General features: G+C 47.4%; 2 protein-coding genes across 3 annotated transcripts in view; one reads left to right on the forward strand and one right to left on the reverse strand.

Moving 5' to 3' along the window:
* Positions 1–742: 742 nt before the first annotated feature.
* Positions 743–8,844, forward strand: LOC115184217 (zinc finger protein 574). Of its 2 annotated transcripts, none has more exons than XM_029745248.1 (8): positions 743–1,148; positions 3,247–3,835; positions 4,009–4,175; positions 4,315–4,410; positions 4,504–5,288; positions 5,460–5,595; positions 5,769–7,322; positions 7,454–8,844. In XM_029745248.1, the coding sequence occupies exons 2-8, from the start codon at positions 3,535–3,537 to the stop codon at positions 7,625–7,627; spliced, it is 3,213 nt and encodes a 1,070-aa protein (XP_029601108.1). In that variant the 5' UTR covers positions 743–1,148; positions 3,247–3,534; the 3' UTR covers positions 7,628–8,844. The 2 variants fall into 2 exon arrangements, with proteins under 2 accessions (XP_029601108.1, XP_029601115.1); XM_029745255.1 differs by lacking the exon at positions 743–1,148 and adding an exon at positions 2,061–3,075.
* Positions 8,845–13,546: 4,702 nt separating this feature from the next.
* The window catches only part of LOC115165817 (protein capicua homolog), a 41,881-nt gene continuing 33,368 nt past the window's right edge, over positions 13,547–22,059 (reverse strand). The window contains exons 11-20 of the mRNA XM_029719224.1: positions 21,851–21,990; positions 21,503–21,663; positions 20,849–21,039; positions 19,267–19,809; positions 18,835–19,172; positions 18,493–18,650; positions 17,739–17,890; positions 17,463–17,597; positions 15,599–15,775; positions 13,547–14,078 (exon numbers count right to left, since the gene is read on the reverse strand). Of these exons, the coding sequence (XP_029575084.1) occupies positions 13,813–14,078; positions 15,599–15,775; positions 17,463–17,597; positions 17,739–17,890; positions 18,493–18,650; positions 18,835–19,172; positions 19,267–19,809; positions 20,849–21,039; positions 21,503–21,663; positions 21,851–21,990 (2,261 nt within the window). The 3' untranslated portion in view covers positions 13,547–13,812. The remainder of the gene's footprint in view (positions 14,079–15,598; positions 15,776–17,462; positions 17,598–17,738; positions 17,891–18,492; positions 18,651–18,834; positions 19,173–19,266; positions 19,810–20,848; positions 21,040–21,502; positions 21,664–21,850; positions 21,991–22,059) is intronic.

The raw sequence follows: 22,059 nt of genomic DNA on the forward strand, positions 1-22,059 counted from the left end.
CAAATACAGGGATTCATAGTGCTTCGTATTGTGCTTGTCTTGACAATTGTAATGCTCCCCAATGAATGGCGAGTGAAGAAATTATGACTGGTCTAAAATGTAATTTGCATTTAAATATTTTATTTAACTAAGCATTAAGGAGTTAAAAATGTAGAGCAGTGCTTCCCAACCTTTTTCAGTTACTGTACCATCAACTGAATAGTACCCTTGGTTGGTAACCACTGATGTAGAGAAACCCATGGGCTCAACAACAGCATAAATACATCTCAAGCAAACATCTCAAGCAACATTTCGGAAAAGTCGGCAATGCAGTTTGAAGATCTGACCCCTCAGAATTACACACACACAGTAAGATAGACATACACACACAAAGGTAGAGAAAATAGCAGACCAAGTTGACCATCTTGGCATAAAAAGAGATTTGAAAATCTAGAAATACAGCAGGTCCACATGTTATCACCAGAAGAATTGAGAGTGGATTCTTCTCACTGCCTGGTGGGCAAGCACCTTTAGCCACTCTGGTCTTCATTCATACAGCTAAGGAGTTGGAGTAGAGGTGAGTGTCAGCCTGTGGCAATTCAAGAACAAGTTATAGAAGCAATTTTATTGTTGTTTCAGATTGCAGGGTTAGCAAACACTGTACATATTCTCATTATGGTGATATTAATATAGCATAACAATGATCCATTATTCAAAGTTTCCATTATTGTAAGTTTAAACAAATAGGATCAGATGAGTGTGGTTTAAAAAAATTGTAAAACAGGTCTAAAGTAGATACAAAAACAAATGACAAACCACACCGACATGGCGACAGTAAACTCCCACAACCGCAAATATACAGTACGTTTTGTGAAAATGCCCTAAAGACCGCTTGATGACTGACAGGGAATGTATCCAATCACTTCCTTCCAAAGTCACAAGGCCAGAGCGCAAGGCAGCAGAGTGTGCCGACAACAGGGGAACGATCCGCGGACAAACGATGTTTTTCGTGCACCGAAATGTTTCTCGGCCAGAAGATTCACGATTTTAAAAGCGTACCGTTAAATCAGTGCATTATTCACTTAAAGACGGAACAGAGAGTGCATTGTTGCTTCTGCGGAGCTTTGTGACTACCTCACGAGGGATTGTCCAACGACAGTAGATGAGAGGTAAGATTCTTTGAACAGGAGGGGAAGGAAGGGCCTGTCGTGTCTACCGGAGACCTGCGGGGAAAAGTGGATAGCGCCGCCTGACGACCGCCTTGAGCCGGGGAGCCACAGTCAGGAGACAGCGGTGCCTCCGAAGAGGTCTCGGATATCCGAGAGAGCGCCGCCAACAGCTCGCCACATGAATGATAACACACAGGAAGCAATGTTGCAAGTTATCATGCAGCACTGTGGCTTGTATAAACTAAATGTCATGAATTTATATGCCAATTTGAGAAGAAAAATTTAATCTAATAATACACATCCCTGTTAACTATTTCACATCGTCTACCACCATTTGGCGCCTATATGCAGTTAGCTTCTGCTGCTCGTGGCAGCTTCAAATTAGCTTGTAGCTATCAGCTCTATTTTCTATGACGATTTTATGGAACCATGCAATCGCTACAGGGAAATTCCATGGTAACGGAATTACGCTGAGACTCATATTTTTCACTTTAAAATGTATGCTAAACAAAAACATTTACTGGAACAATAGTGTAGATGCAAAGTTTGTTAACAGAATTACAGTAAATCTATTTTGGTTATTGAACTACAGTAAGTGAAGTAACAGAATTACGGTAACGAAATTACATCATGGGTCCCTGATCTGTACTACACAGAAATGCATCATTTATGGGATTGAATGTAATTTTCTTTATTGTGATCCATCCTGAATAGGTACACAAAGGTAGAAATATGCAATATTATCCTTTGCATATATGGGTATCATTCTACACACTGACTATTATTCGAATGAGCTCCGCCCACAAACAAGACCAAATCTGAACCAATCATAAACGTCTATGTTTCACAAGTTTGGATATTACAGTAGAGCACAATAGAGTACAGTACATTACTGTGCTCTACTGTACTGAACTCTACTGTACTATACTCTACTTTTCTTCACTCTACTGTCCTGTCCAAACTTGTGAAACATAGACGTTTATGATTGGTTCAAATTTGGTCCGGTCACCAATCATGGACATCTGTGTTTGGGTTAAATCAAGGCCGGCCCTGACTGGCCCCAAAAATGATGTATGTGGACGTTGACATTTCAACTACTTTTCAACGTCCGTAGACTTCCGGTGCTCAGTGGGTGCGGATACTGGTTACAGTTTTAGTAAATGGAAAGAGAGGGGGCTCATGGGTAGTCATCAGTAAGAACCGGGAGAGGTGATATTAACGTGAGAGAGAAGAGGTGGAGGTTGTCCAGACTGTTTTCACACTCTCGCTTTGACCACCAGACAACAGAAAGAGACAGAAAACAGTTATGAGCTGAACATAACAGTATGCCAGTGGAAGGGAGGACATTATGATTTGATTTCCCATTGTGGTCAATTCAATTGCTGTAATTCCGTTGCTGTTTTTTCTGTAATTATGTTACCAATTTGGTAACAGAATTACGAGTTATAATCACTAAATAATTCAGAAAATGTAAAAAACACAAACTAATTGGTAGGTCTACCTTGTTACTTCTGTGAACTTTCATCATCATCTTAAAGATATGTGGGTTTTGGTAATGGCATTACAAGGCACAAGGCAGTGTTTTAAGAAGGCAACCTACATTTAGTTTTGGAGAAATGATTTAAGTGTTGATAATAGTTTACCTAAATATTACTTCAACATTATTGTGTTTTGATATATTTGTAATACCTTTAAGGCTTATCTGGTAGATGTTTTCTAAGACCCCTTTCCATCTGTTTGACCAGAAATCCAAGCAATTACTAGAAACATTTATCTATGACTTCATTTGACACTCATTTTGAAATATATATTTTTTGTTATTACACATTCTCATTTACAGCAACGACCTGGGGATTTGTTACAGGGGAGAAGAGGGGCGATGAGTGAGCCAATTGGAAGCTGGGGATGATTAGGTGGCCATGATTGTGTGAGGGCCACATTGAGATATGCGCCTAACAACATCACATGTTGGTGTTCATGGCTCCTTTTACATGGAAGTGCCCTACATCATTGTAAACTAAAACTGTGGGCCAGTTGGGATTTGGGACAGGTGATACCAAATAGCTGACTGAGACTACTGTATTTTGCTTTTTTTCAGGCTCCCTCCCTGTTGTCCTGACATCACAGAACATCATAGTGAGAGACCTGAGGAAAGAGGCTAGCTACTTTTACAAATCATTGTTACTGGTACAAGCCCTAAAACTCACAACACACTGTTTGCTCACTAACAGACATCAAAGTCTTCAGTTCAACCATCGAGGCACACTTGTATCAAGATCGTAACACAGAGCTATAACTCAGACCAGGACAGGAGCCTTTTTATCATTCATTGAATTGTGCTTACCAACACACACACAGTCCTACAAAAACCGCCTTTGCAGTAGTCATGGATGACCAGCAGGAGGACCCAGAGGGCATGTACGACGTGCAGCACCAGTACATGTGCAGCGAGTGCCACCAGCTCTTCAACACCCTAGAAGAAGTGCTGATGCACCAGCAGATCCACACAGGGCAGGAGGGAGAAGAGGGGGAGGCTGGGGAGGCCATGGCCATCCAGGGCATCTCAGAGTACGGGGACAGCCAGTACCAGTGCCTGGAGTGTGGTGCCCTCCTCAGGAACCCAGATGAACTGCTACTGCACCAGGAGCTGCACATGAGAGAGGCAGGGTTGGAGACAGAGGACCATGGTGAGAGGGGGAGTATGGAGGGGATGGTGGAGGACAGGAAAGGGTGGATATGTGTCTTGGAAGAGGAGGGGGAGCGAAAGGTGGTGGTTTGTTTCAAGGATGAAAGGCAGAGGTTGTTTGAATGTAGAGGGGCTAGATAGTGAGACTCACCTGCTGAACGTTGTGTTCCCCAGAACTGTGTGAGGTGTTGGAGACGGACGAGGCAGGGACAGAGGGCCAGGTGTCAGGGCCTGTCCAGTACCAGTGTCTAGACTGCCTGGCCCTGTTTGACTCTCCAGAGGTGTGGCTGGCCCACAGACAGACCCACAGCAAGAGCAGCACACACAGTGCCACAGAGACTGTGAGTATTAAATACCAACACATTTCATCAGCAAACCCTTTATCAAAGGGCTTACAGGCTGACATTCTTTTGCGCAAAAGCAGACAGGCAGAATTAGGTTTTTCCTTTCTTGGCTCAAACTTCCTCCTCTCTCTCCCAGGAGTATGTGCTGCAGCCCGATGGTACTGTGACACCCTTGGTCAGTGTTCAGAACTTTGTCTTGAGTGAACAACAAGCCGGGGAGATCTTAGCACAGGTACGGTACACACTTCATGTCAAAAAGCTTTTTATAACCAGTAACCAGTTATTCTCACTCAAACATGATCATGTCTGTGCCCCCCCGCCTCAGGTCCTGGCCCAACAACAACATCAGTCTGCCCCCCAGCCCTCGACCCCCTCCCGGGCCACCTTCCTACCCCCCGTCTCCCCCCTTCCCGGCTCGGCCACAATGCGTCTCCAGATCTGCAGTGCCCAGGCCCTGGCCGATGGCTCCAGTACCCCCAGTCTACGGCGCGCCAAGCTGCTGCCCCCTCTGCTCACTCCTCTAGGGGTGGGCTCGGTAGGAAAGCTGGAGGTTCCAGAGAACGGCCTCCAGAGACTGGAGGTGGCGCTGTCTGCTGTCCGGGAGGAGAAACAGCAGCAGGGGGAGGTGGTGATCTTCCACCCCTATGAGTGCTCCGAGTGTGCCCTCCTCTTCCAGACCCCAGAGGACTTCCTGCAACACCAGGGGGAGCACTTCCTGGCCCAGGAGAAGGAGAGCGGTGAGGACGGGGTGATGATGGGATACGAGGAGGACAGAGGGAGGGAGGAGGAGAGAGAGGAGGAGAATGGGGGGAGGGTGGCAGAGGAGAGGGGGAAGGGAACGGGGAGGCGCGCCCTGGCTAAAAGATCTAGAAACACACCCCTATGCCTGCACTGCAGCCAATGCCAGCGTACCTTCACGTCAGCCAATCGGCTGGCGGCACACAGGCGCGTGCACGAGCATGGCACATACGAGTGCCGGGAGTGTGACAAGGTGTTTAAGAAGGCGATGTCACTGCAGACACACATGCGCTCTCACTCCGGGGAGGCTCGGTATCTGTGTGTGGACTGTGGACACGGCTTCAACACAGAGATGACCCTCATCATACACAGGTAGGTGCCTGACCAGACATCATGTTCTCATCATGAACCATCACAATCCCCAATGTTTTTCTGCCTTTTGCTTTTTGAATGCTGTTTTGTATTGAAGTCGCTGAGACAAATCTTCTCTTTTTATATCCGCCCTTCCCTACCTCTCTCTTCATCCCTCGCTCCGTCCTGTAGGAAGTCTCACACAGCAGAGCCGCTCCACAGGTGTGAGCACTGTGCCAAGACCTTCACCAATATGACCAAGTTCCTGTACCACCGTAGAACACACACCACCAAAGCAGCCACCACTACACCTACCCCTGTCGTCCTGGTAACCACGTTTTCTTTTTAAAAATGGTAATATTGTTATAGTTCCAAATTCTAACTTGAGAAATGTTTTGCTCAAATCAATGAGAAATGTGTGCAAATGTTTTGTTTCTCTAGTTAAATTCAGTCCCATACTGGTCAATGTATGAGCATGTGTTTTGATGATGTCCTGTGCAGGTCCCAGCGGTCCCCAGGAGGATGTCCCTGTCAGCCCTGTCCATCCTTCAGAGAGCCCGGGCCCTGAGGGATGGGGGTGAGGGCAGCCCCATGGAGACGGAGGGGGACGAAGAGAACTTGATGGCCCCCCTTACCGAGGCTGAGATGGAGATAGGCGAGTCGGGGGAGGACACTGCCTCCAGCTCCCTGAGCAGGGCAGAGGGAGGAAAGGAGAACGGGGTGGATGTGGAGGGGACACCAGGGGGCAGTGGAGAGTCCCAACTGGGAGAACAGACCGCTGATCCTGGTTCCTCTACTGACCCTAACCCCTCTGGTCCAGCTGGCCCCCGGGGCGCGTTCCCCTGCCCCTCCTGCCCTCAGGCTTTCCCCTCCCTGCTCCTCCTGGTCAAACACCGCCATACGGCCCACGTCTCCGAGCGACACTTCAAGTGCTCCGTGTGCACCAAGACCTTCAAGAAGCAGATGCACCTACGCAACCACCTGCGTACACACACCGGCGAGCGGCCCTTCCAGTGCTCAGACTGCGGAAAGACCTTCTCTTCCCTGGCCAACCTGTCTCGCCACAACCTCACCCACTCTGGCGTGCGCCCCTACCGCTGCGACATCTGCCACCGGACATTCACCCAGTCATCCAACCTCCGGCAGCACCGCCTACTCCATGCCAACCTCCCTCCCTGGCCCTGCCCGGACTGCCCCGCCACCTTTGTACGGCCGGCCAAGCTAGCCGCCCACCGCTACACTGTTCACCCGGGGGCCCCAGCCCCGTTCTCCTGCCCCCACTGCCAGGCTGGCTTTCTGCACAGGAGGAAGAGAGACCGGCACTGTCAGGAGGTCCACCCCACTGAGGCCCAGGCAGACAGAGAGGGAGGGTTAGAGAGCCAGCCCCAAGTGTGCCCTGACGGGGAGCCCCTCTCAGAGCCCTCCACCTCAGAAGACACAGGGACCACCAGCATCATGAGAGGGGGCCTGGACTGCACTGTGTGTGGGAAGAAGCTCAACTCTGCAGCCAACTGGCGTCTGCATCAGCTGAGCCACGGCCTGGTTCCTGGTCGGACCTGTGGTGGTGCAGTGGCCAGGGGTAAATCCCACCAGTGCCTAACCTGCGGTAAGCTGTTTGTCTCCTCCTCTGGCGTGACCTTGCATCAGCGCATCCACACAGGAGAGCGCCCCTTCCCCTGCAACCTGTGTGGCAAGCGCTTCCGGCAGAACACGCACCTGCGAGAGCACTTGCGCACGCATACGGGGGAGCGGCCGTTCCGCTGCGAAATATGTGACAAGGGCTTTGTCCAGAGCATGCACCTGGCGGAGCACCGGCGTACGCACACGGGGGAGCGCCCCCACGCCTGTCTGGTGTGTGGCAAGGCCTTCAAGTCCTTCTCCAACCTGCGGAACCACAGGAAGACCCACGCACGCCAGCAGAGGCAGGAGGAGGCGGCCGCAGCACAGGTTGCCATGGAGACCAGCGCCGCCGTGGCGCTAGTGGAGGCATCCCAGGTGGAACTGGCCAATGGGCAGCCTCAGCTGATCCACATACAGACGTCGACCCTACAGCAGGTGAGGGGGAGGGGCTGGCGGGGTCTGTGTGTAGCCTCTGAGGTTGTGTTAGTCTGTAAAATTGAGAAAATATGTTGTTCAAATATGTTTTTCTCTCACATCCTCCATACAATGCTTCCTTTCCTATCCAGACCCAGGGTACTCCCACCATCATGTGTAATGAGTTCGGAGAGACCATCGCCATCATAGAGACCAGCGAGGGAGGAACCCTACCCCTGGCTGAGGCTATAGAGATCTACCACACAGCCCTGGAAAACAGTCTGGGGATGGACTCCATCACTGTAGACAGTCTACAGCTCATCTAACAGTCTGGAGATGGAAACCATCACTGTAGACAGTCTACAGCTCATCTAACAGTCTGGATATGGACTCCATCACTGTAGACAGTCTACAGCTCATCTAACAGTCTGGGGATGGACTCCATCACTGTAGACAGTCTACAGCTCATCTAACAGTCTGGAGATGGACTCCATCTCTGTAGACAGTCTACAGCTCATCTAACAGTCTGGAGATGGACTCCATCACTGTAGACAGTCTACAGCTCATCTAACAGTCTGGGGATGGACACCATCACTGTAGACAGTCTACAGCTCATCTAACAGTCTGGAGATGGACTCCATCACTGTAGACAGTCTACAGCTCATCTAACAGTCTGGGGATGGACTCCATCTCTGTAGACAGTCTACAGCTCATCTAACAGTCTGGAGATGGACTCCATCACTGTAGACAGTCTACAGCTCATCTAACAGTCTGGGGATGGACTCCATCACTGTAGACAGTCTACAGCTCATCTAACAGTCGGGATGGACTCCATCTCTGTAGACAGTCTACAGCTCATCTAAAGGCCAGACAGAGACAACTCAGAACCATGACAGGACCATCAGATAACGCTCACAGAACCATCACACGACTATCTAGATACACTGAGGGTCAAAGAGACACGACTCAGAACTCTCCCAGACCTGTCATAGAACCATCAAACAAGCCTCAAAGATGTATCTACAGCTACTGAGAGCCAGTGAGAGGCTCATCTATCAGAGAACCATGACAGAACTACTTGTGTGGGCTGTGGGACTGTACTGACTCCTGACTGGCAGAGAGCATGTTTTACTGACTGTTCTCCTATTGGGGTGAATGTATAGGGAGCAGTAGAAGATGAAACTGTGATCTAGTGAACTACAGGAGTGTAGGAACACTGGTCTGGTTGTCATTGTTGAGTATAAAAACGATTGTCTACAATTGCAGCAGGCAGGACAACAGTAGGTGTTCATTCACTCCTACAGACCAAACGTGTTACGATGTCCTGCTCAGAAAGACTGGGCAGAGCCGGTCAGTGGTGGCGGAGAGGTAGTTGTGACAGACGTGAATCAAGGGCCATTTCCTGTGTTTGTCATGTTCTTGACTGCCCATGGATGTTCATTCAGTGTTTGTCTGTAATATGTGATTTTTACTTTGAAAACAATGACTGTTCCTCCTTTTGCTGTAAATAGATAAATGAATGATTAAATGATATTTGATAATATGCTATGCCTGTTTTGTTATGCAACTGTGTGTGTGTTACTGTGTCTTGTGATTGGGGTTGATACTGGACCCCATTCTCCCTCCTTTTGAAGAACGGATCAAGCCCAGGGAAAATTAACGTAAGGGCAAGCACACACACTTTATATTGTTTTAAGTGCAGTATTCTCCTTTTTTCTCAATGTCTTCATAAAAATGTATATCATTGCTTGTCCTAGCATTCTCCCCAATGACTAAACTGTATATATATGCAGTTGAAGTCGGAAGTTTTTCACAATTCCTGACATTTAATCCTAGTAAAAATTCCCTTAGGTCAGTTAGGATCACCACTTTATTTTAAGAATGTGAAATGTCAGAATAATAGTAGAGAATAATTTATTTAAGCTTTTATTTCTTTCATCACATTCCCAGTGGGTCAGAAGTTTACATACACTCAATTAGTATTTGGTAGCATTGCCTTTAAATTGTTTAACTTGGGTCAAACGGTTCAGGTAGCCTTCCACAAGCTTCCCACAATAAATTGAATGCATTTTAGCCCATTCCTCCTGACAGAGCTGGTGTAACTGAGTCAGGTTTGTAAGCCTCCTTGCTCACACACACTTTTTCAGTTCTGCCCACAAATTTTCTACAGGATGAGGTCAGGGCTTTGTGATGGCCACACCAATACCTTGACATTGTTGCCCTTCAGCCATTTTGCCACAACTTTAGAAGTATGCTTGGGGTCATTGTCCATTTGGAAGACCCATTTGCGACCACGCTTTAACTTCCTGACTGATGTCTTGAGATGTTGCTTCAATATATCCACATAATTTTCCTCCCTCATGATGCCATCTATTTTGTGAAGTGCATCAGGCCCTCCTGCAGCAAAGCACCCCCACAACATGATGCTGCCACCCCCGTGCTTCATGGTTGGGATGGTGTTCTTCAGCTTGCAAGTGTCCCCCTTTTTCATCCAAGCATAACAATGGCCATTATGGCCAAACGGTTCTATTTGTGTTTCATCAGACCAGTGGACATTTCCCCAAAAAGTATGATCTTTGTCCCCATGTGCAGTTGCAAACCGTAGTCTGGCTTTTTTATGGCGGTTTTGGAGCAGTGGCTTCTTCCGTGCTGAGCGGCCTTTCAGGTTATGTCGATATTGGACTTGTTTTACTGTGGATATAGATACTTTTGTACCTGTTTCCTCCAGCATCTTCACAAGGTCCTTTGCTGTTTTTCTGGGATTGATTTGCACTTTTCGCTCCACAGTACGTTCATCTCTAGGAGACATAACGCGTCTCCTTCCTGAGCGGTATGATGGCTGTGGTCCCATGGTGTTTATACTTGCGTACTATTGTTTGTACAGATGAACGTGGTACCTTCAGGCGTTTGGAATTTGCTCCCAAGGATGAACCAGACATGTGGAGGTCTACAATTTTTTTTATTTTTCTTGTTCTGTGAAATGAAGGCTATTCCATGTGAGAAATTGCCAAGAAACTGAAGATCTCGTACAACGCTGTGTACTACTCCCATCACAGAACAGCGCAAACTGGCTCTAACCAGAATAGGAGTGGGAGGCCCCGGTGCACAACTGAGCAAGAGGACAAGTACATTAGAGTGTCTAGTTTGACTCTGGGATACTGGCCTTCTAGGCAGGGTTCCTCTCTCCAGTGTCTGTGTTCTTTTGCCCATCTTTTTTATTTTTATTTGCCAGTCTGAGATATGGCTTTTTCTTTGCAACTCTGCCTAGAAGGCCAGCATCTCGGAGTCGCCTCTTCACTGTTGATGTTGAGACTGGTGTTTTGCGGGTACTATTTAATGAAGCTGCCAGTTGAGGACATGTGAGGCGTCTTTTTCTCAAACTAGACACTAATGTACTTGTCCTCTTGCTCAGTTGTGCACCGGGGCCTCCCACTCTTTCTATTCTGGTTACAGCCAGTATGCGCTGTTCTGTGAATGGAGTAGTACACAGCGTTGTATGCGATCTTCAGTTTCTTGGCAATTTCTCGCATGGAATAGCCTTCATTTCTCAGAACAAGAATAGACTGACGAGTTTCAGAAGTTTTTTGTTTCTGGCCATTTTTCTGAGTGACCCCAAACTTTTGAGCGGTAGTGTATATACTGAACAAAAATATAAACGCAACATGTAATAATTTTAACAATTTTACTGAGTTACAGTTCATATGAAGAAAATCCATTATACCCTAATCTATGGATTTCACATGACTCGGCAGGGGCGCAGCCATGGATGGGCCTGGTAGAACATAGGTCCACCCACTGGGGAGCCATCCCCAGCCAATCAGAATGCATTTTTCCACACAAAAGGGCTTTATTACAGACAGAAATACTTTTGTTTCATCAGCTATCCGGGTGGCTGGTCTCAGACGATCCTGCAGGTGAAGAAGCCGGATCTGGAGGTCCTGGGCTGGCGTGGTTTCGAGGCCGGTTAGACATACTGCCAAATTCTCTAAAACAACATTGGAGGTGGCTTATGGTAGAGAAATTAAAATTCAATTCTCAGGCAACTGCTCTGTGGGACATTCGTGCAGTCAGCATGCCAATTGCGCTCTCCCTCAACTTGAGACATCTGTGGCATTGTGTTGTGTGACAAAACTGCACATTTTAGAGTGGCCTTTTATTGTCCCCAGTACAAGGTGCACCTGTGTAATGATCATGCTGTTTAATCAGCTTCTTGATATGCCACACCTATCAGGTGGATGGATTATCTTGGCAAAGGAGAAATGCTCACTAACAGGGATGTAAAACAAATTTGTGCACAAAATTAGAGAAGCTTTTGGAACATTTCTGGGATCTTTTATTTCAGCTCATGAAACATGGGACCAACACTTTACATGTTGCATTTATATTTTTGTTCAGTATAGTTGGACAATAATAACTAATCAATAACTGGTGGTTCAGCTGTGTGTACATTAAAAACTAGTGAAAAATGTTAACTTGAACATTTATTTGTATACTGAAAGAGATGTACATGTATGAATAATTGAAGTTTATCTTGCATACTGTATCTCAGTAAAACGTTAATATTCATTTGTCCATTTTTGGAGTTTGACCTTGTGTAATGGCGTCTTTTAAAAGTCAATACAAGTCAGTTACACATTGTTCCTTAACAATATTATAGTGAGTCTCCTGACTACAGTAAATAATATGTACAACACAACCAGGTCTTGCACAAAGACAACCAATATTATACCCTACCACTCTTTATACTGCCCTGCCCCCTCCAGGCTTATCTCCTCCCACCCCCTGGAGAGAACAGTAAGGGAGGATGAACAGAAAGAAATGAGGTGGTGGAGCCTGTGAGTGAGTGAGTGAGTGAGTGAGTGAGTGAGTGAGTGAGTGAGTGAGTGAGTGAGTGAGTGAGTGAGTGAGTGAGTGAGTGAGTGAGTGAGTGAGTGAGTGAGTGAGTGAGAGAGAGAGAGAGAGAGAGAGAGAGAGAGAGAGAGAGAGAGAGAGAGAGAGAGAGAGAGATATATATATATATATATATATATATATATACACACACACAGGGTTGTCCAAAAACCTACTTATTACACTTAAATGACTACAAATGTCAACCCTCTTCTCTTTGTTATCCCTCATTGAAATGAATAAAAAGAGTTGTCACCCCAGGTCCTTGCTGGAGCGAAGTGAGGGTGTTGAAAGGGAAGACAAAGAGGGCAAGAGGCACAGGTGAGGACCATCTCATTTCCCCTCAAATAAGAAAACAGGTTGTGAGAGCTAATCAAATGACATTGATACCAGCCCGTAGTAAGGATCAGGTCCACTATAACAATGACATTGATACCAGCCCGTAGTAAGGATCAGGTCCACTATAGCAATGAGAGGAGTAATATTAGTAACAGTAATACAATAATAACATAATGAAATGCAAAGTTACATGTGTTTGATAAAAAAAGACAAGTTTGATGTCTTTAAAAAAAAAAAAGTTAGATAAAAAACTGCTTGGCATTAGAAGTAATAGGCCTGTCAGCCTGACGTCCTCTGGGTTCTCAACTAAAGTCTACAAATACATAAAACATGGTTGAAGTGACAGTGAGAAATGTAAAGCCATGATGTGCCCATTGACTCCTTCTCCCCGCCTCCTTCCCTCATGGCGAGCGAATCAGACAAGCAGGAACGCTTGGTGCGCGCTTTACTGGCATCTTCTGTAGCCAATCATGGGAAGTGAGGGCGAGGTCCTAAACTCTCTCCTGTCCCCCTCACAGACCTGTCCTGAAGTTATGCTTTTATGGATCAAAGTAGAGAAAAATCGAACAAAACAAAGGTCCTTCTGATCCCTCCCCAGGGTAGTGCGGCCTCTCCATCCAATGGCATCATCTCAAGCCAGTGGGGACCCAGCCCCCTAATGTCCGGCAGAAACACATGAGCCAATGGGAGACTTGAGAGCCAGACCCTCTTCAGCAGCCAATTAACTGATCTTGCTTCCCAAGCCCTCCATTTTTAAAAACAACAAAGTCAGTCCTGTTAGAGTGAGATAAATAACCTCAAACAGTCCCACTAAGTGATATGCTATTCAGTCTGAAAGATGGGCCCTGCTCCAAGGCAAAAGGTAACAGCTGGAGAGTTGTTATTGTATAGTCTATAGTCCACTGGCATCAATGGAAGCTTACAAGGATAATATTAATAACAAAGTGCTAATTCAAGTGTGGGTACTGGAGTTTGGGGTTCATCAGCTGTGTGTGTCACTGGCATTTTAAATGTCATTTTTTGGAAAGGGGGAATTACACTTTAAAAACAATCCCCTTTTAAGTTTTAAACAATTCCACCTCTGACCCATTTTGCAAACACACACACACACACATCCTCTTGGTCTCTTCCACTTGCCCTTTCTGACCTGGCTCTCTGGAGAAAGAGAGAGAGACAGGTCCAGAGACGCAGAGAGAGAGGGGTGTAGCTTCAACAAAATTAAGAGGCAGGATTTGGGGAACTGGTCCATCGCTGATTGGTCAATCCAGCCTGTCGGCATCCTTCATCTAGAAGACTCCTGTGAATCCCTCGGCTCCTCTGGACTACCCTCCCTCTCTCGATCTGCCTCCTCTCCCAATGGCTCTGCCCCTCCTGTCCCTTCCCCTGATTGGGCGCCAGACGGTCCGGGGAGCGAGGAGGCCTCGTTGGTCTCAGAGGGGACGGCAGTCTGCATGATCTTCTGTCGGACCTCCCTGATCTTCAGCTGCAGACACACCTTGGTGGGGAAGATGTCTGAGTAGCGTGCCTGGAAGGCTGCCGTGGCCTGGGCTGGAGGGCGGACAGGAGGAAGACAGAGAGGAAGTGTTGATTACTGTTGATTGACAAGGAATGTAGAAAAAAAACTAATTTTGCTAGGTGGGGAGGACTGTGTGTGTGCACACTGTAAATGAGAGTGAGAGTAGGGCCCATGTACAATACCAGTCAAAAGTCTGGACATCTACTCATTACAGGGTTTTTCTTTATTTTGACAATTTTTTACATTGAAGACATCAAAACTATGAAATAACACATATGGAATCATGTAGTAAACCAAAAATGTGTAGGGGTGGAATACAGAAGATAGCCCTATTTGGTAAAAATCCAAGTCCATATTATAGCAAGAACAGCTCAAATAAGAAAAGAGAAATGACAGTCCATCATTACTTTAAGACATGAAGATCAGTCAATCCGGAAAAGTTCAAGAACTTTGAAAGTTTCTTCAAGTGCAGTCGCAAAAACCATCAAGCGCTATGATGAAACTGGCTCTCATGAGGACCGTCACAGGAAAGGAAGACCCAGAGTTACCTCTGCTGCAGAGGATAAGTTCATTAGAGTTACCAGCCTCAGAAATTGCAGCCCAAATAAATGCTTCAGAGTTGAAGTAACGGACACATCTCAACCTCAACTTTTCAGACGAGACTATGTGAATCAGGCCTTCATGGTCGAGTTGCTGCAGAGAAACCACTACTAAAGGACACCAATAAGAAGAAGAGACTTGCTTGGGCCAAGAAACACAAGCAATGGACATAAGACCGGTGGAAATCAGTCCTTTGGTCTGACGAGTCCAAATTTGAGATTCTTGGTTCCAACCTCTGTCTTTCTGAGACGCAGAGTAGGTGAACGGATGATCTCCGCATGCGTGGTTCCCACCGTGAAGCATGAAGGTGTGATGGTGCATTGCTGGTGACACTGGAGGTGATTTATTTAGAATTCAAGGCACAATTAACCAGCATGGCTACCACAGCCTTCTGCAGCGATACACCATCCAATCTGGTTTGCACTTAGTGGGACTATCATTTGTTTTTCAACAGGGCAATGACCCAACACACCTCCAGGCTGTGTAAGAGCCATTTGACCATGAAGGAGAGTGATGGAGTGCTGCATCAGATGACCTTGCCTCCACAATCACCCGACCTCAACCCAATTGAGATGGTTCGGGATGAGTTGGACCATAGAGTGAAAGAAAAGCAGCCAACAAGTGCTCAGCATATGTGGGAACTCCTTCAAGACTGTTGGAAAAGCATTCCAGGTGAAGCTGGTTGAGAGAATGCCAAGAGTGTGCAAAGCTATCATCAAGGCAAAGGGTGGCTACTTTGAAGAATCTATTTTAATTTGTTTAACCCTTTTTTGGTTACTACATGTTTCCATAAATGTTATTTCATAGTTGAGATGTCGTCACTATTATTCTACAATGTAGAAAATAGTAAAAACAAAGAAAAACCCTTGAATGAGTAGGTATGTCCAAACTTTCGACTGGTACTGTATATAAAAATCTATATGCAAGTGTGTGTATGTGCGTCTGTACTGACCTGACGGGAAGAAGCCATGCTCCTGGAAGAGCTGCATGACGAGGGCTCGTCTCTGGTCCAGGGTGCGTCTCAGAGAGGAGTAGGGCACCTTGTCAAACTCCAGCTCCCCCAGGATGTCCTCTCCGTCAGCACCTGTCCCTGTCCCAGACCCTGGAGGGGGACACACAGACGGGGGGGCTGACAGACAGACAGACAGACAGACAGACAGACAGACACACACACACACACACACACACACACACACACACACACACAGGTTAGTATTTTATACAAAACATTTGTGTAAACATGGAACATGTATTTTAGGATTTGGAAGAGCAGTTTTAGCAGTTCATTTGGAAAGCTTTCAGACCCTTTGACTTTTTCCAGTTTAGTTACATTACACCCTTATTCTAAAATCATCAATCTACACAATACCCCATAATGCCAAAGCAAAAACAGGTTTTTAGAAATGTTTGCAAATTTAAATATCACATTTACATAAGTATTCAGACACTTTACTCAGCACTTTGTTGAAACACCTTTGGCAGTGATTACAGCCTCGAGTCTTCTTGGGTATGACACTACAAGCTTTGCACACCTGTATTTGGGGAGTTTTTCCTATTCCTCTCAAGCTCTGTCAGGTTGGATGGGGAGCGTTGCTGCACAGCTATTTTCAGGTCTCTCCAGAGATGTTCGATCAGGTTCAAGTCCGGGCTCTGGTTGGGCCACTCAAGGACATTCAGAGGCTTGTCCCGAAGCCACTCCTGCATTGTCTTGGCTGTGCGCTTAGTGTTGTCTTGTTGGAAGGTGAACCTTCGCCCCAGGCTGAGGTCCTGAGCCCTCTGGAGTAGGTTTTCATCAGGGATCTCTCTGTTCTTTGCCTCGATCCTGACTAGTCTCCCAGTCCCTGCCGCTGAAAACATCCCCACAGCATGACGTTGCCACCACTGCGCTTCACTGTAGGGATGGTGCCAGGTTTCCTCCAGACGTGACGCATGGCATTCAGGCCAAATAGTTCAATCTTGGTTTCTTCAGACCAGAGAATCTTGTTTGTCATTGTCTGAGAGTATTTAGCTGCTTTTGGCAAACTCCAAGCGGGCTGTCATGTGCCTTTTACTGAGGAGTGGCTTCCATCTGGCCACTCTACCATAAAAGGCCTGATTGGTGGAGTGCTGCAGAGATAGAACCTTCCAGAAGGAGAACCTTCCAGAAGGACAACTGCCATCTCCATAGAGGAACTCTGGAGCTCTGTCAGAGTGACCATCGGGTTCTTGGTCACCTCCCTGACCAAGGCCCTTCTCCCCTGATTGCTCAGTTTGGCCGGGCAGCCAGCTCTAGAAAGAGTCTTGGTGGTTCCAAACTTCTTCCATTTAAGAATGATGGAGGCCACTGTGTTCTTGGGGACCTTCAATGCTGCAGAATTCTTTTGCTAGATCTATGCCTCAACACAATCCTGTCTCTGATCTCGGTTTTTGGTTTTTGCTCTGACATGCACTGTCAACTGTGGGACTTATATTGACAGGTGTGTGCCTTTCCAAGTTATGTCCAATCAATTTAATTTACCACAGGTGGTCTCCAAAGTAGTTGTTGAAACATCTCAAGGATGATCAATGGAAACAGGATGCACCTGAGCTATATTTCGAGTATCAAAGCAAAGGGTCTGAATACTTATGTAAATAAAAAGATCTGAAAACCTGTTTTCGCTTTGTCATTCTGAGGTATTGTGTGTAGATTGCTGAAAAAAACAACATATTTCATACATTTTAGAATAAAGCTGTAACGTAACAAAAGGTGAAAAAAGTCAAGGGGTCTGAATATTTCCCTAAGGCACTGTACATGAATAAACCTTACAATGAGGGTGTGAGCACGTCTGTGTTCCTACCTGGTCGGTCGAAGGTGAAGACGTCTCCCTCACACTTGGCGGCGCTCTTGGGTGTGCTGGGCTCCGAGCTGCAGCTGGAGCGCCGTCTGCTCTTCCTCTTAGGAGACACGGGGTCCTCTGTGGACGAGTCCAGGTCTGGACAGAAGAGGGGATGAGAAAAATATTTAGACGATTAGCAATGCCTCTACTTCAGTGGCGCACACGTAGCAAAATGTTATGCAACAGAAAATGTCAATCTCAGTTGTCTGTCTCCCTCTTTCCTTCAGTCCCCTCTACCTGTGGAGTTCTTCCTCTTGCGGCGGTAGCTGCCCAGTATGGCGCGGGGGGAGGTGGCCAGGCTCTGCAGGGTGGGGGAGGGCAGCACCTCCTCTGGCCTGAACTCTGGTAGCTGAGCAAAACGCTCCTCAAAATACACCTCCGACAACACCCTGGGAGAAAGAGGGGGATGGAGGGAGAGAAAGGAGAGAAACACATGAGTAAGGTACCTGAACCCTTTGAAGTGTCAGAATAAATCAGGGTAACTCACTAACAGACATATTTTATAAATTGATAGATGGCGTGTCTATACTCAGGGATACTCACTAACAGACATGTTTCATAAATTGATAGATGGCGTGTCTATACTCAGGGATACTCACTAACAGACATATTTTATAAATTGATAGATGGCGTGTCTATACTCAGGGATACTCACTAACAGACATGTTTTATAAATTGATAGATGGCGTGTCTATACTCAGGGATACTCACTAACAGACATGTTTCATAAATTGATAGATGGCGTGTCTATACTCAGGGATACTCACTAACAGACATGTTTTATAAATTGATAGATGGCGTGTCTATACTCAGGGATACTCACTAACAGACATGTTTTATAAATTGATAGATGGCGTGTCTATACTCAGGGATACTCACTAACAGACATGTTTCATAAATTGATACATGGCGTGTCTATACTCAGGGATACTCACTAACAGACATGTTTTATAAATTGATAAATGGTGTGTCTATACTCAGGGTAACTCACTTGTCCACAGAGTCGAAGGTCCTTTTGAGTGGCGGGGGGCGGGCCTTCACCTTTTTTGGAGGAGGGGCATCTTTGTCGCTCTGGGGAGGTGGCAGGGCAGGGTCTGTACCCAAGGGAGGGGGCAGGGGTGAGGAGGGGACGGAGTCCTTCCACCCAGACTGTATGGGGCAGAGAGGAGAACAAGTTTAATAATACAGTATGCTGGGAGGGTTTAGTTTTGGGACACAAGGTGTAAAATCAGAAATGTATGTTATTTTGTACGAATGTGATCTCATTTGCATTATCTGATTATTGAGAAGAAAAACCAAAACAATCCATCCGGTCAATCTCTCTCTCTCTCACCTCCTTGTTGCTGGCCTCTGTGCTGTGTGTGTCAGTGTTGTCCCCAGGGCCGTGTCCCACAGGGGGTCTGTCAGAGGAGGGGGGCTCCTCAGCAGTGTGTGTGTGTTGGGAGGGGGACGTCGACTCCCCAGGACGCTCCAGCTCAAAGGAAAAACCACTGTTGGCCCCAGTGTTCTCTCTTTCTTTCTCCCTTTCCCTCTCTCGGTTCTTCTCCCTCTCCTTTCCTCGGCCTCCTCCCTCGTAGCTGCCCACCGGGATGTTGGCAACTGTGGCTTTGATTTTCTGAGGGGTCCTCACCGGGAGCTGGGGGAGTTTGGGGGTGCCTGGTGCGCTGCCTGCTGAAATATGTATATTAGAAGTTCTCATATACTTGCATTTGTTAAGCATTAGATCTTTGTTCGAAAAAACAAGGACGGCGCCTTAGAGACTTACTGGAAGTGTGAGAGGGCAGGGGGGGGCTGCAGGGCCGCAGTGACAATGAGGAGCCACTTGGGGGTGCCACTAAGCTGCTGCTCTTATTGAAGGTTTGGGCTTGCCTCTCCGTCTGTCTGTCCGCCTGTGTGAGTGTTGGCCTGTCCGTCTGTCCGTACGCCTGTAGCTCAGGCTGCGTCTCCGCTTGTCTGTCTGCCGCTTTCTCTGACTGAGAGTGAGACGTTCTGTCCGTGGGTCTCTCCCCCGCGTGCCTGTCTGTTTGTCTGTCCGACTGGAGCTGGGTGTGTGTGTGAGTGTGTGTGGTGGGGGTGGCGGGGGCGAATGTGTGTTTGGGCAGGATGTGGGTGGACAGACTGGAGGAGCTGGAGACTGTGTACACCATGCTGGGTGGCCCGGTTGCCATGGAGACCACCCCGGTTGCCATGGTGACGCTGGTAGGGGGGTAGATGGCGGTGATTATCTGTCCCCCTGAAGCAGAGGCTGGGCCAGAGGGGAGGGAGGGGCAGGTAGGGGACTGGACTGGGGCCAGAAGGGGAGGCTGACCTGGAGAGAGAGAGTTAACACCCTTCAATGGCCAGAGAGTACGGCCAGAGTGTACGGCCAGAGTGTACGGCCAGCGAGTACGGCCAGCGAGTACGGCCAGCGAGTACGGCCAGCGAGTACGGCCAGCGACGGCCAGATTATGATAACCTGTTTCCTCTAAGCTAAAGGCTCCTGTTCAAAACTGAGGGGAGTTTTCTTGTTGCTACTGTTGCAGTTCACAGGGAACTTAAAAGTGCAACATTGACATTCAAACTCGAAACTCATGCACAAGTACAGTGAAATGCATTTCTTGCAAGCTCTAACCCCAACACTGCAATAATAAATAACAATATAATACTAAAAATAACAAGGTACAACTGAAGCACACAAGACAGAAAAATAAGAAGAACATGATAAAGTCAGGTTGGAGCTTGCAAAACGGCAGCCATCCAGTATGGGGCCATCTTATTCTAGATGTCCTTCAAGTGGATGCACTGACCTGTAGAGCCCTGCACAGGCATGCATTTTATGCCCTACCCTACCCAGGCCTGATTGCTTCTGGCAAATGTAAAGCCCGGCCCTGCCCAGCCCAGCCCTAAACCTGAAATAATGTCCTCCGTTAGTAAATCCATTAGCTGCTCCTCTCTGTCTGTCACTCGCTCCGTAAGCGCTGGTCACTCTGCATGCACTCTGCTCATGGAGGCTCTGGGTCTATGAGTATCCATAGTAACGGCTTTGCTTGGGCTGCTCTGCTCAATGACAAGACATGAGAGACTCTATACTACCACAAAACTCAAGGAACATTCTTATTTTCTGTTAAATAATCTCTCCTGTTTTATCTTGGACGAGGTTGAAGCATTTCTGACACCATGTTATGATCTTAGATATGACTGTACTTCGCAGCAGAGCACGAGAAAATGGCTGAGCTTCAAAATGTTAGTGATCAATTTAGTTATACAGGAGCCCTGCCCATACCCTAGTTAATGATGAAAAACAGGCCCTACCCGGCCCTAACCTGATGTATAATGTCGGGCCCGTCGGGCAGCAGAGCTCTACTGACCTGTGATGAGGGGTTGGACTAGGTTCTGTCCAGGGGGGTCTATGGCTGTAAAGCCCAGCGTTGCTAGGGGCAACGGAACATATGCAGATCCAGGGGTGGGCTGGGCCTGCTGAGGGGAGGAGGAGCCTGTTGTTGTGGAGACCAGAGGCAGAGCAGTGGGGACTCCTGGCGTGGACTGGACATAGGTGATCCTGGGAGTGGTGGAGAGAGAGAGAGAGAGAGAGAGAGAGAAAAGAGAGAAGTTAAGGTGAAGAGGGAAAGAGAAAGTGTGTATGAGTGGGAGAGAGAAGATGATAGATGAAACAGGCAGTGAAGGAGGAGAGAGACAAAAAAAGGAAAATAGAACATGAACAAGGATGAAAGGAGGAGAGAGGAGAGAAATGGTGCAGTGGGGGTCAGTGGGTGACTGAACAGTTGAGGAAACAGTAGATGAGTGTGTCTGTGTGGTGGAGCTGAGAGGCAGTGAGGGGGCGGCAGGCAGGCAGCAGGCAGCGCAGAGGAAGAGGCAGCCTGGGCCAGCAGCAGCAACAGAGCAGAATGACTAACACACAACACAAGAGCTGCACCTCTTCCAAAACCATTGTGTTATGTATTATGGTAGGTCAACAGCACTAACAGTGCACTGTTAGATTGAGTTGGTCTATGTCCTCCTACCTGGTTGGTGGGGGCGGCAGCAGCACAGTCTGAGATGGGGCAGAACCCGGGTGCAACACTGTGGCCGTTCCCATGGTAACGGGAAAAGGGCTCCCAGGATGCCCTGTCCCGCCTTGCTGGAGCTGGGATTGGACGACAGGCATGGGAGCGATCTGGAAGATCTATCAGAGAGAAAGAGAGATGGAGAAAGAGTGAGAAGATGGATATCTGTGTAATTACTTAAGATTATTCTATGATTACAAAGACAATTAAGAATGATCATGTTGGAGCTCTGACAGCCCTGGGATACAGAATAAACCTGCTGAAATCTAAATGTCTGGCTGTCATCACCATGGTAACACTGCTTACCTTGCTTCCTGCTTGAGCTCCATTCTGGACAGGAAGAGGTGGAGCCACGAGGGGGAACTGTTGGGCAGGGGCGGGTGCCGTCCTCACTGTTGCCATGGGAAGCAGCATCTTGCCCTGTAGGACTGGGGACTGGGATTGCACTAACGGGTGAAAGAGAGAAGAAAATATGGATAAGGTTAAGCCTTTTTTGAAAACAGTGTCACAGTTCT

This window comes from Salmo trutta, chromosome 3 (genome assembly GCF_901001165.1).
Source record: "Salmo trutta chromosome 3, fSalTru1.1, whole genome shotgun sequence".
Classification (NCBI taxonomy): Eukaryota; Metazoa; Chordata; class Actinopteri; order Salmoniformes; family Salmonidae; genus Salmo; species Salmo trutta.